This window comes from Odontesthes bonariensis, chromosome 12 (genome assembly GCF_027942865.1).
Source record: "Odontesthes bonariensis isolate fOdoBon6 chromosome 12, fOdoBon6.hap1, whole genome shotgun sequence".
Lineage (NCBI taxonomy): Eukaryota > Metazoa > Chordata > Actinopteri > Atheriniformes > Atherinopsidae > Odontesthes > Odontesthes bonariensis.
Window position 1 is genome coordinate 15,664,294 of NC_134517.1, and position 14,719 is coordinate 15,679,012.

The 14,719-nt window shown below is 41.8% G+C and overlaps 1 protein-coding gene across 4 annotated transcripts in view; it reads right to left on the reverse strand.

Annotated features, from left to right (window-relative positions):
* The window catches only part of klf12b (Kruppel like factor 12b), a 42,719-nt gene that overhangs the window by 16,569 nt on the left and 11,431 nt on the right, over positions 1–14,719 (reverse strand). For all 4 annotated transcript variants that reach the window (XM_075479237.1, XM_075479236.1, XM_075479235.1 and 1 more), the window contains 2 exons: positions 9,792–9,874; positions 1,332–1,878 (listed from right to left, as the gene is read on the reverse strand). In XM_075479237.1, coding sequence (XP_075335352.1) covers positions 1,332–1,878; positions 9,792–9,857 — 613 coding nt within the window. In that variant the 5' untranslated portion in view covers positions 9,858–9,874. The remainder of the gene's footprint in view (positions 1–1,331; positions 1,879–9,791; positions 9,875–14,719) is intronic.

Consider the following 14,719-nt stretch of genomic DNA (forward strand, 5'->3'; position numbering starts at 1 on the left):
ACCAATCAATAATACCTGATGACTAATAATGACTAATGATTTTTTTTTTCTGCATCACCTAAGTGCAAAACAATAGCTAAATATTCTGTTTGTGTGATTGCTGGTTTCTCTCGATGAGTAAATGCATCTACCGCACCCAACATACAAAATTTATTCCTTCTATTTTCTTTGTGTTTGTTGGCATCAGAGCTGATGCTGGTCTGTGCATATACCCATGCATGTGTTTGTTTAAGTGCCACCCATCTTCAATATCCAGCCCCACCCTCTTATGTAAGTTTTGTTTTTCCTATCCTTCCTTCTTTCCTCTCCTCTAGAACAGATATCCAGCACTTAAAACGCCCATCTCTGAGGACCACCACACCCAGCCGGCCAAGTGTCTGTCTGAGCACATGCTCTAATTACACATCTTTGTTGTTTGCCTCTACGTACAGTACATACATGGGTGTGAGCACAAGTCTAAATGTGTCCATCCGTTCTCAAGGGAGTGACAAGAAGCGACCTCTTTTACAACCAACAGTTGCCCTGTGTACAGCTCAGACTTGGAAAGAAACACCTACTGTAGGCTTGCTTCCAGTGGTTGGCAGTAAAACCACACCCAGAGAGAAAACCAATAATACACTCAAGGCAACACCATAGAAGTCCAATACTCAAATCACCCAAGGTATTTGCTCCTCGATAGAGGGAAAAGGAAAATGCACTGCGGGCTATTAAAGATGGGTTAGGCGTTCAATCTGAAGGCGAATCATTTTTCCATGCAAGGGCCATTCTGTTAGCATGCCACCTTCACAGCACTGAATCTACAACAGAACATCTGAGCAGACAGTAAAACACCATACACTATGCCTACGTTTGGGATATCTCACACCAATGCGCAGACAGTTCTTTACTGTCTGAGTCAACCCTTGAGTTTGATCCAGAGACAGTTCAAACAGACTAATCTTATTTCTAATTCTAATTTCTATAGTGACTCCAAGTGACAGTTTGGTCATGTTTCAGACAGTAAGAAGCCTGGATTATGCTTGGGAAATCATTTCATGTCAGATTTTGGATTTCTAATAAATACTTCTTTATATTAAAAAAGGGTAGCAACAATAAAAACTTGAGGGTAAAGGTTGTCAGGAGCCTTATAAATGACTTATGTTACTCGGTAAACATAAAAAAATAAAATAATTCAAAGTAAAAACATGGGAACCATTATTTTTCCCTCAGTTTTGTTGGTAGAGAAAGGGAAAATGTGTTTCTCACTGAAAATGATGAAAGACGAAAAAGAGAAATTCCAAAAGAACAAATAATATGAATATGAATATGTAACACTGAGAGCACAGTCTCACCTTTGCCCTGGCTTTTGGCCTCTTCCATCAGAGGTAGCATAATAGCATTGTTGAGACTGGAGGGGGATCGCACGGCAGTGGTGTACATGAGGGGCAGTGACTGTACCACAACTGGGATGCGGTGAACATGGCTGGCCAGCTTCCCTCCTCCTTGCAGGCTCAGAGGGCTGGATGGAGGCGGCGGCACAGACTGCAGGATGTGCAAATACGGCTGTCCTCTCACCCCGCTTCCAGGGGCAACCAGAGGGCCTGGCGTGAGCACCGATGGAGCTGAGGTGATAACCGATGGAGAGGAGGAGGAGGAGGAGGATGACGACGATAAAGAAGACGGGGAGAAGGCAGATCTGAGGGGGGATGACGCCGAGGTTGTGATGGTGGTAGTAGATGAAGAAGAGGGGCGGGGTTTGTTGATCGACAGGTCGACAGGCTCGGTCTGTGTGTGAAATTGCAGGTCGTGAGCAAGTAGGTCTTCTGGGGGTTCAGGTTTCACTCTGCTGAGGAAGAAGGGGACGCTGTCCATCGCCGAATAAGGGCGCACTTTAGGTGACTGTGGGAGGAAAAGAAGCACCGACGTTAGAGTTTGTTATTTAGTACCATGAAAACCTGTGACACATACAGTAGAAGAAAAAAAAAAACAGGTGAAACAACATGCATAAAATCAGCTCAAAATTGAATCTTTCACTTACCACTAAAGACCAAATAGTGGTACATTGAGTAATTAAGATCAAGGATAACTGCTTGTGTAGACGTTCACTTTCAGATGTAATTATGCTACATGACAGAAATGTCAGAAATGCATATGCAGTGACATTTGTTTGAGAAGGGGCTTCACATTCATTCAAGCCTTCAACTCTTCTTGTGTCATCCCCTTAGTTAGAATGATGCCATATGAAATGCAGAAGTAAAGATAGTGTCTCTCACACTCGCCTTCTTCCACTTTTTCTTCCTTTTCTCTTGGCGTGGGCTGTACTCTCTCCCTTTCCCTCCCACTTTCCATGACTCCCACTCAAACGCAGCTCTCTTGGCTCCCCATGTATCTCTCCTAAATCTCCTTTGTGACGGTGGAAAAACATCATATGGGCTCAATTTCCTGACCGTCTCCCTCTGTCTCTCAGCGATGGGCCTCTTAAGGCCAACGCTGGTGGCTTAGAGTATCCCTCTACACATCTTTCACTTAACACCGAGCAGACTGTAACACAACCGCTCCATCTGTCTGCAGGTTTCAGGGACCTGTTTATGCAGAGGAGATAACAGAGAGCACGCATGGTAGGAAGACAATGCTCACCGCTATACTATTTGTTTCTATATACTCCCCAAACAGCTCCTCTTTGATATCAGTCTTTGTTCTAATGTCAAACCTCCCGAGTTACATTTGATGTCGCTGATCTCGGCTCACTTTGTTCGTTTCGAGAGGCGTGCTGCAGTGGTGTTTAGATCCTCACAGTGGAGACTTTCGGAGACTGAGTCACACTTGGAGCCACCAGGGAGGAAGAAGCAGAATTTTTACAAATAAAATGAGGAAAGCTCTTAAAAAAAACTTTCCGATGGTAGCCGCATCGCAAATGAAAAATGTTCAACACTGTGAATTTTTGTCCTCACTTTTGATTTGTCGACTCACATCTCTTTCTCGTTATGTAATCCAGAGATTTGATCTGTGGTGGATTTTTCTGACTGTCTGCGTGAGGCGTCGTTTTATGGGGCGGCTTTGCTATTTTTTTTTTCTCAGAGTTTGTACAAGAGTTATTTAGCCTACAGGAAACGCTACGACCCCACGAATTCCCCCCCAAAAAACAAAAACTAAAAAAAATCTTCTCAGTGCAGAACTCCTCCTTAACAAATTGTGCCCTGTGAAATATGCCCTCTGATGGCCTCTGGACCTCAGTAGGGTTCAGCTCAAGGGCACTGGTGTCAAGTCAAGATTCATAGTATATCGTAGTCTGGTTCATATTTACCACCCACCCCGTGTTTTCAGAACAGGCCTTTAAAACAATTTACGTGTACAACTATTCCTTAGAAGAAACATTTTCAAGTGGTTTGATAAAGGCTTTTTATGCATTACACAATATCAGTGGCCATACATATTTCAAAATGCTTGTTCCCAGTCTTTTTGGACTAAATTGAGAAAATAATCCTTTTCCTGTGACAAAGACACTCTGCGTTTCTTCATGAACTTTTTCCTAGCAGTGCAGTTCAGTCAGATGCTTCCCTGAAGGGGGTGACCATTTATAGTCAATACTTATTAAGTTATAACAAGCAGAGAAGACTCTTCCTTTCAGAGGTCACTCTCACAGAATCAGAGGAACGACTAAGGCTCTACTGGGAGAACTAAATGCCCTTTATAAAGACATTTTCAGTAATTAGATCAACTTAAGACAAAAGTAAGAGCATCAATAGGAGGAGTCTGAATGTGCTGGAAATGAAAAATGGCATAAGAATAATAACAATAGGTATCAGGTTAAAAGGTCAGCCTCTGCACATTTATGCTTGGAGTTTAAATCAGCTGGAAGCCAAGCAGCGAATGAATGAACCACTGAAGGCAAAGCATGAAAGAAGCAGCTGATGTCTATCAGCTGATGCTTTTTATCGCCCTGCGTGAATAAACAAAATGCTTGGTTTTTGTGGTAGAAATGCTTTTGGGAGTTGTTTGTCCACTCACGCAGGCATATCGTAAGAAAGCAGCAGAGCACCCTCGGTGATGTGTCTACGTGGGATGTGATCAGGCATACTGTAAGTCACCTGCATTTCTGTCGTTTGTCAAGGTCCAATGCATAATCTTTGTACCTAACGTCAAGTAAGCCTGTATAAAATGGAATCGGAGTAAAAGCATGCTTAAGGTCACATTTATGCACATCTAGCGCGCCGCAGACAATGACTGCAATTGAATCATGTATGCATCATCAAATTCATGTGAGACGAACAACTAAACACTGCAGATAAAATATCTCATCATGAAGCCATTGGCTGATTGTTAATTTATGACTCTCGCTGAGGAAAGATATACTTTCAACTCTTTGTAATTTACTTTGTAAGACATGTCATTATACTCACAAGAATCGCATGCTCTGTAGTGCATAACCATAATCAAGAATTGCTTTTAATAAATCTATGTAACAAATCTCTGTTGAACCTACTTGTTAGTAGATTCTGTATCTCATCCAATAGATTCCTCCTTTAAATTGTCCAAATACTACCTGGTGATGATATCATGATTTTACATTTTTAAAGGAATAGATATATTAATTGTCAATATATATTTTTGTGATGAGAAATGTCATCTCTCCTCCTGCTCCTCTTGTATCAACTCCTGTCTTTTTCATTCGAAAGAGCCTCAGGCGACCATCTAGCTGCATTTCCGCATGATCTCTCTGTGTTTGCATTTTCTGTATTGAAAGTGTGTGTCACAGTCTGCCTGCAGCAATGCTGCCTGAAGGCTTTGAATTTATTAGATCCACTCAGGTTAATCTCAATAGTATGGAAATATCGTCTTTCTCAGTAAGTGGGTGTGGTTGACCACTTCAGTTATGCAGTATTGACAGTTTTTCTTCGTAGTCCAAAGTGTGAAACCTTTTCAAGAGCCAACCCCAAAAGTAGTCTGACGACTGTTAAGTAATATGTTCTGATTAATACAACAGATTTGTGCCAAGTCTTGGACTCTGATTGGCTGAGCCATGTTTGCAGCTTTGGCAAATACGCACCTATTATGTCATTCGTCTTTGAAAAGCTTTGTCCTTGTGCATCCCACTTTGTACTGCTTTCCACCTTGTCTAAACATTCCACCTGTGTTCAATAAGTTGCTTAACCTGTATCTGTGTTCTATAAGCTCATCGCTCACTTAGTTTCTACTCCCCTGCTTTATTTGCTCTTGGTCAGATCATCTTCACATTCCCTGTAGTAAAACTCTTGCTGCTCTTTGTTTGTATTTGGAGTGGAATTTCAATTTAATTTTGCTCCCTGTGCCTCTGGTTCCCTTGTTAGATTTTCTTTTTTGTGTGTTGTTTGACCCTAATCTTTTATTTGGATTTTTGTGCCTTATTTTGTTTGCTCTTCTGACTTCTAGCAGTCGATCAGTCTTGGAGCAAATGGGGCGTTCCTTCAGAGAAACCGTGACATAACTGAATCTGAACATAGAACGTGAGAATAGTATTTATTGCAAATACATATGCATCTGCTCCCTCAGTAAGAATTAAACAACTACAACAGTAGCTTCATGATAAGGGTACATGAGCACAAAAGTCCTGAGCAGCAGTTGAATTCCAAGCTGGCCAGAACTTTTACTACCTATCCTGTAATTTGTGTGGCAAAATGATGTAAAAAGTGCCATTATTAGCATAGTTTGTCTGCAGTTAATCAGTACAGTTTCACACACAGTTGAGGATTTAATTTTCAAACTTTTTAATCTTTTCCAATTCGACCACTTAAATAATCACCAAACAGAGTTTGTGAACCACAAGACATCAAATGTGCCATCTGGTAATCTGGTCTTACCTATGTGATAACATCTGTTTCTGTATGATTACATGTGTCTCAAACTGAATCCAATAGCATCAGGTTAGCAAGATTCCCCTCGAACTTTAATGAACTAGATCCCAATATCAGCCAAAATGATAAACGTTTATTGCCAAAAAAAATGCCAAATGTCTATTCTATTTAATAATTATAAAGTTCCAGGTGCGGTTGGTAGTGTCCGTACTGTGCTGATACTATCAGATCCTCCATTACTGTGAATCAACAAAAAGGAATGCAGGACAAGTAGCTCAATGTGAATCAACTAAAACGTTAAAAATGATCAAATACGTCAGAGAGAGACCAAAACATATTTTTTCCCCAAACCACATGCCAAACAGATGTAAACAGATGTAATAGAAGAAATCAGTAACAAAAATAGAGAAATTAGAACAGCATGTCGCAGACAAATAAAAGGGGCAAATGAGGTTTAAGCTCAAGCAAAATTAATGCTTGTGGAACCAAAAATACAGCATGTGGTTATAGAAGATTATCCATGGTAAAAAACTTTTTTTTAAATTATTTTTAATTGATCATTTTGAAATTGGAAATAAATATATGATTGGCTTTAACTGAAAACACAGGTGCAATGCTGCAGGTCTCCTTGACTAACCAAATTCCATGTTACTCTATTTAAACATCTTAAATTGGAGAAAACAAGCAAGCTGTGTTAGTTAATGATCAACCAAAAGGCCTGATAAGTGAAAAAGATTTTGGATTCATTGCCATAGATGGAAATATTAAACACAGGGGTTAGGCTGTTTACTAACTTTGTCTGACATAAAGTGAGGCAGTGGAAGCACAGTCAAAATTCAACTTGATTCTATGAAAAAGTGACAGCCCCAGTATCCAAACAAGACTTACTGTATGTCACAAAGGCCGACTGTTTTTTGTTTAAACAATCTAATTTCTATTAAAAGTATGTCTTATTTATTTATTCTCAAGGTTTGGGGTGTGTTTTGTGTTAACGACACGATCATAAAGGCATCAAAAAACAGTTGATTACTGAGATTCTGTTAGGCTTCGCCAATCTCCTCTGGCTCCTGAGTAAAACTCATGAGGACGATCAAAACAACAGAGATGTGGTGTTACATAAAAATGCAAACCAGAAACCGTTGCATTTTGAGGTCAGATTTTCAAACAACTCTCAACCGGCAGAAATGGAAAACTTAAGCCACCTCCACTCTTGTTTTGACAGATACAAACACGTGTATGTGCGCTATCCCACACACTGACAGACGTAAAGATACGCTCGACCCGCTTGCCTGCCTCTCTTCTCATGCATTGTCTTTATTAGGGGATACTGGTTAGCGGGGCAGATTTTCCAGCCCCTTGCAGGCGAATTGTTTAAGGAGGCAGACCATTTCCAGCAAGCCCTTGGCCCCACGCCACCCAAATGAAGACCACATTTCTACAGCAGTCTAAACTGTCTGTCTGCGTCTGCCATCTAAAGGGAAGCTCAGTCTGTTAGGGCAAGATTGGATCTCAATGCACTTCAAAGCTGTGTGGGCTGCAGCACTCACATCCTGTCTGCGACTGACATCACCACTTGGGGAATGGTTTCAAACCCCAGGTATAAGGTAGCAGCACAAGAGTACGGCTCTCAAATCCTTGAGCAACAGCTGAGGGCAGGACACACAGAAAGTAACCCACCTGCTGCCTCTCTGTCTAGGTCTTAGATGTGCTGAGACAGATTCAATTCTTATCAGCCCAGAGCACATCCACGGCCAAACAATCCTCTTTAAGAACAGCAATAACCTTATGGGTTATCAGATGCTGGTATTTTTCTCATCCGTCAACGCTCTCAGGTTCATCTCAACGGAAACTGCTGGGCTGATCTCCTACAAATTGCTCTTGGTGATAAATTAGTGGTAAAAATATCGTTGATGTGTCACAAATGGGAATCAATAATAACTGAACACCAGTTCATCATGATTACAAATATTAGGTGGCCTGCATCCACGGCACACAATTGTGGCAGCATTACAGAGCCACACAGCCCCTGTAACCTAGCAACAGCTTCACCATAACAAGACCACTTTATTTCTCGGTACGTCAGACCAGAGAGCACTGATACTGTATGTGGGCCATAAAAACCTTGCAAGAGGTCTTTTTTTTTTTATACATGACATGGCCAATACGCGTCGTTTAAATTAATAATGAACTAAAAAATGTAATGGAATTCAGCAAAGTACCATGAAACCTGGAAGTTAGTGAACCGTTTGCTTCGTTTTCTGCATGAATTTGAGTCATCATCAGAATTTTTTATCAATCTAAACAAATTCAGAGAAAATATCATACATGAACATCCATCTTCATGGCATGAGCAGCAAAAGAATGATAACTTCTGAAATTGGCACTTGATTTTCAGCGAAATTAATTTGTGGGGGGTTTTCAATCAAAGCCATGACAATCAGGGGTAAGAGGGGCCTCATTTTGTTCATGATCTTTACAAATGGCTTATGTTAATGTTAAGACCACCATCAGAACACTGAACAATGATGGTGTGTATGGCAGGGCTTCAAGGAGAAAGCAATGGCTCTCCAAAAAGAATGTGGCTCCAGTTTTCTAGAAATCAAAAGAATAAGCCAGAGGGCTGTTTGAAAAACGTCTTGTGGAAAGGTGAGACCATACTGTAATAGAACCTTTTGGTTTAAGCAAGAAGCATAATGTTTGGGTTGAGGACAACGTTGCCATCCAACACAAGTACATTATGCAATCTGTGAAAGATGGTGGTGGTGCCATCATGGTTTGGGCCTGCTTTGTAAGGAAATCTGAATTGTGCAAGCATATTGGAAAGGAAAATGTCAGGGTATCCGTTTGAAAATTAAACCTCAAAAGAAAATGGGTCACGCAGTGGGCCAGTCATTCTACCGAAAAAGGTTAAAGAAGAATAAAGTTAATGTTTTGGAATGATAGGGTGAAAGACCTGACCTTAATCCAAAAGAAATGTTGTGGAAGGACCTGAAGCGGGCAGTTCATATGAGAAAACCCAGCAACATCTGGAGAGAGTTGAAGCTGTTGTGTAAAAAGAATGGACCAAAATTCTTCCAAGGTGGTGTACAGGACTGATAAACAGTAACAGGAAACATTTAGTTGCAGTAATTGTTGCGAAAGGAAGTTACACCACTAACTGAAAGTGAAGGTTTACATATAATGTTGAACTATTTCACTCTTTTAAAAAATGGCTAAGTATGATATATTTGTCTAAATAGTCTTTGTGGAACTTTGGGCAAAAAATCTGACACTGTTTAAGGTTTCTGATTGCAGAGATATTTCAGAGAATTAACAAACTTTCAGACACACATAGTATGTTTTGTGAAAAAAAACAGATGATCAAAGGTGGAACATTGATGGTGGAAAATTGACAGCACTTACAAGGCTTGTAGTGACAAAAGTGCATTGAGTGATAGAAACAACCCAAAAGTGACGTAGAGCTCTGTGGTTCAGTTAAGCCATGTGTGACATTCAGTACATTGAGGGAAAGAGTATAACATGGTGTGTTGCGCTTGTCTCTGCGTATTTGTGTCTGAGTGCAAGTGGCTGTTTGTCAGCGTTTTTTTCAGAGAGACATAGAGAGGCAGGAACACACAAAGACGTATATGATTTAGAGTTTCTCATGAAACTATCCTCCCCAGAGCAGTGACTACATCTGCGCAACCATCCGCGGCCAGCATGGACTCTGCTGGCCTCAGTCACCTCCCCAAAAGACCCCACTGCATTCCTCCTCCAGCTGTGGCTCTCCTCCTCTTCATGGTTCCTCTCTTCTTTCTGCTTACTACCACGCTCTCCAACCACTCCTCTTAGCCCCCACACTCACTCACTCTCTCAGTTACTCACTTGCTTTGGCCTGGGAGTGATTATCAGCCCATTGCCAAGAGGAGGAAAGAAGGAGAGGAAAGCAGGAAAAAAAAAAAAAAAAAGAAGGAATTGTCTGGAAAACAACTGCTCTCTTACCCCTTGTTCCGATTCCAGGGGCTCAGCTTTGACTCGGACTGCAGGCATTCCGTCAAGCATTAACATCCTGTTTCTTAGGCTGCCTGTGAAGGAACACAGAGGAGGTGTAAGACGGGTGTTTTAGCATGACTAAGCAGGTCCCACACACAGTTATTCACACACGGACATCTACAATGTTGTGCTTGCACCCACTGGGAGATAAACACATTTAAAATAGACATGAATTCATGTTTTTAGATCATAAGAAGCTGACAGACAAAAGATGAGCCCAAACTGTAGAAACTCTTCGAACACCGTAACTCCGTCTTAATAATAGCGATTTTCCTTCATCCTGGTAGGCTGCTGCGAGGCTCACTTAATAACACTGAATACAATCCTCTTAAGACTACAATGCAATACAAACACACGCTTTCATATTGTTACTCAACAGCAATGGCATCAGCACAACGGGAGTTTTCTCTCTGACTGCGAAAACAATGAAAAAGAATCACTTGAAATATGCAAAAGTGAAATGATGAATATACTCCTCATGATCACATACAGCAACAATCAAAACTTTGGACATGTCTACTTATACCACGACAGGACACATGTACTTTCACACATTTCCTCTCTGCCAGAGGTTGTCAGTACAGTTAACAACAGTGCCCATTTCCTCAGTTACGTGCTGTGGCTTTAAGAGGGATACTCAAATGGAGCCAATGACAACAATGCATGTTCCATATCCCTCAGCTGGGGCCGACCTGAGGTAACCCTCCCTCTTATTATTTTAGCAGCACTACATGGAGGAATGCAAGCAAGGCAAACAGACTCTAAACATCTCTATTACTCTCTGCTGTTGGCACCAGCAGCAGGGTTTGTGGCCCAGTCTTTGCAGTCAGCAGCAAAAAGGCCATCGTGACCACTATTATTCAAAGAAAAAAAGCTCAGCCAGTGATGAATGACATATATTTTCTTTAAGTAGACGGTGTCTGAACATCTAATTATTGCAAACGTCTCACATTTCACACAATATCCGTGCAGTCTGTCCAACTTACAAGACTTTCTTTTTTGCTCAAGACACTCAAAAAAAAAAAAAAAACTCTTTTCAAGAACTGTGGCAGCTGTCTCATCTAATGCCACATATTGTTCCTTTTCCACTCAGGTTCTCAAGCTGAGGGCTAATCCTGGCTGTGCTTGTGTGTAAGTGGAGGTAGAAAAAGAGAGAGGATTTGCTCGTTCAATCTGCAACCCCCCAGATCTCGCCTCTCAGGTCTAAGTCCCTCAGGTACCCTGGCTGCGCTGCTATTGTATTGTTGTCCAGGATGTCCTTCGGCTTCAGGTCTTGGTAGGCCCAGATAGCGTTACCATAGTAACATTGGGCTGGTGGAGCTGCAGCCTCAGTCAACCCTCAAGCCAAGTGTTGAGGAGAAAAGAGAGGGGAGCACACTGAGACAGGCAGAAAGTGAGATTTGTTTTCCTCTGGATGACCGTCATTCTTGCAAAAGCATATATTGCTCACTGGAGAAAAAGCATATATTTTCCAGAATAGACATTTCACATAAAATCTTGCTTTTCCCTCATGAGGCAAACTGTCAAAAAGTTCTTTCTTGAGCCTCAAAAAGTTTACCTTTTTTTATATATAGTTATTTTTGCTTAATGTGCACCTGCGTTGCCAAGTCACAAATGCATATCTCTGGAAAACAACAACCTTCTAAACTGTGCCTGAAATCCAGGTCACCCAGGGGTTTGCGAGTAGCCTGGCGACGCCATCCTACGTACTTCCGCCCAAAGATTTTGGCTCCGCACATAGTCTGGCCAAATCCCCCTACCTCGGTTCGCTCAGTGTTTTGCCAATCAGCAAACAGTTGCGAGTGGTGACGCAGAACTCACGCGCGGAGTCCATTGTAGTCCATATAATTGTAGTTCAACCGCAGCGGAAATAAACATGGCGACGGAAGAACGCTAGAAGCTATCCATGAAGTTGTCTCAACTCTGGAGAGCATTATACAATTAAAACAAGAGCAAGAGGAATGCCTCGTCAATTTTGTTAGTGGTAAGGATGTCGTAGCTCTCCTTCCAACTGGCTTTGGGAAAAGTTTGATTTATCAAATGGTACCGGTATAATGAAAGCGGATGTGGGAAGCGTGATTCGCGAGCTAGAGCCTCGCGAGAGTAAGCATGAACCTCGGCGCATAACCTACGTCCTTTCTAAACATTACTGATTGGTTAAGGGAACTCCAATGAATTTAAGTTGCTGAGTAAGGTCCCACCCTCCATGGAAACAGATTCCTCTTGGGTTTTCCCAGACTGTTTGACGGAGTCAACAGTCGGCTTTCGCCCAGGCTAGTTTGCGAGCACCTTCCTAATAAACTTGCCTGCAGAGGTCCATTCAAAGGAAATCAATGGCAACTGCATAGCTCTGCTTGTGACTGCAATGACCAAGGAACTAACTGCAGCGAGAGAAACCCAACACTGCGTAATGAGCTAACAGAGGAGCGCCACTTATTGAGGAGGTCATGTTAAAAAACTACAAAGTCAGCTCCCGTTAAAGGATCACATTTGCGTGCTGAACATCACAAATCCCAAAGATTAGAAATAATAACAAGGACTTGAGTATGAAATGAACACATTGTGTATTCAGTGTGGTCTATCACTGAATTTTGTCCGCTGGTGGCAGGCTCAGGCAACCAGCCGTGCGCTGTCCATCAGCGGTATGAGGCACTGTGTGTGGGAGACAGAAAAAGAAGGAGGGGGGGGAGCTCGAAGGAAACGGGGTAGATTAGGATCACCTTTCCATTTACTGCACTCTGAAATGAAATGGCCATCCCAGGTGTGTGGGGGAGTCGGGGGAGAAGGGAGGGCAGTAGAGTGTTCAGGCATCTCATCCCCACCACACACACACACACACACACACACACACAAAAAATCAAAGGGAGCATGTGAAGACTGAAGCCACCTTTAGGAATAGAAATACTCGAAATATCCATATCATACATCGTGTTTTCCAACCTCTTTGTTTCTTCTGTCAGTGCAGTTCAAAACAAGAACTGACACTCCCACAACATCTTCACATCTATGACCTCAGGTCCAATATTTCCCAGTTTTCTGATGGCTGCTGACTCTGTACCGACAGAGACTAACAGGAGTGAATGGATGAATGCTTAACATGCCAAACCTGATTGGTATAGACAAGACAAACCTCTTCAGAAAGTCTCAAACCCTCTGAAACTAAACAAAGATATTACTGACATCATAAACGACACACAGATGTAAAAAAAAATACAGTACAAAATCTTAACAACACTATAAACCTGCAGTGCTAAAACAGCTGTGTTGCTCATTCTTGAAATGTATCTTAGCTTTATACCCAAGGTCCAAAAATAAAACCTGCTAAGTGCTAAATGTAGGTACATTTCGAGTCTCCTCACTGACCAGCTGGCCAGTAAATAACTTGATAAAAACTTTATCAAGTGTGACATTACTCCATCATATCAGAGCAGTGTACTACTGTTTGGTGCTTTCTACTCCTAAACATCTTCTTTTTTTTTTATCATTAGAAGAATTACGTTCCACCATATCTTCATAGAAAGAGTCCAAAATGAAGATTTAAACCTGATGTTTTTATTTTCTGAATTGTCTCACTATAGATGAGTTTACGTATGACCACAGGAGATTATTTACTTTTTCTTTAAGTCAAATAATGCATAAAGCATTTCTAAAGGCTGGAAAAACATTTTGTGTCGTTAAGTTTACTTTCGATTAGCAAATGAGTCTAAGTTTATGAGTCCCTGTTTATATTTTTGCCACATGTATACAGACAAAAGCATGAATTAAATGGAGATGGTATTTATGTAACCAACTGTTCAGCTTTCACATTGCAGTACTAAGTACTCCTGGCAAAATCCCTCAAATGTGTGTGCAAGTGTAGTGGGTGGTTAACATCTCTGTAAGCATAAAGCCAGTTTGTTTAGCACGGTTTCTGGTTGTTCACTAGTTGAAAAAAAAAAGAAAAAAGAAACCCATTTTTATTCAAATGAAAGTTGAGTTTAAACAACCTCATGAAACCAGATTTAGTAATTGGCTGTGTGCACCATCTCTGCTTTCTCACTTATCTCTTTCTCTCATGTGAACATACTTGCACACACGCGCAGAAACACGCTGCAACAGAAGGGCCCCCACCAGTGCTTTGTTCCCATGTCGAGCGCCCACAGCAACTGTGTGCATCTGTGTCACAGAGGCCAGACCTGCTGCCACAGGCTGGGACAGAGGAGAGTTGAAAAGAGGTAGGGTGCAGTGAATCGTGGGTGATACATGAGGAAGGATTAAGGAAGGTGATAGCAAAAGAAGTAACTGAGGGTGGAGCCTGTCGAAGAGTTGCTGGCAAGAGCAGTGGTTAAGGGAGCAATCAAGGAGAGTTGAAGGGGTTGGAGAGGGGTAGTTTAGCGGAGGGACGGGAGGAGGGGCAGGAGTCAAAGAAGCGAGAGAGGGTTATGGATCAGAGCCAAGGCCCGGTCGAGCGCAAAGTACACGGTGCAAGAATGCCAACAGATCCCCTCCCACCCAGTCCTCAACCAAAAAGAGAGAAAGGAGAGGAGAAGAATGGAGAAAAGCTGCAGAGAAAAACATTTTAAAATATTACAAAACCCAAACAAATTAGGGAGCAGAGCTATATGTGCAAATGCATCGAAAAAACAGAGGCGTTAGGTGATGTGAGACAAGCATTTCCTGTGTTTTGCCTGCACTGTCTGCCACTGGCCTCTTTGCTGCAGCTCATTTCCCTCTTCTGTGCCTCTGGACACCCCGATGTGACACATTGGCCTGATAACCGGCCTACAACTGCTAGCTCACCAGCACACTATTCAACTTCCTCTCTTTTGAGTATTGAGCGCAAGTACTTTTTGTAAAGCTGCAAAAGCACACTCACAATTACACTATCTTGAACAATG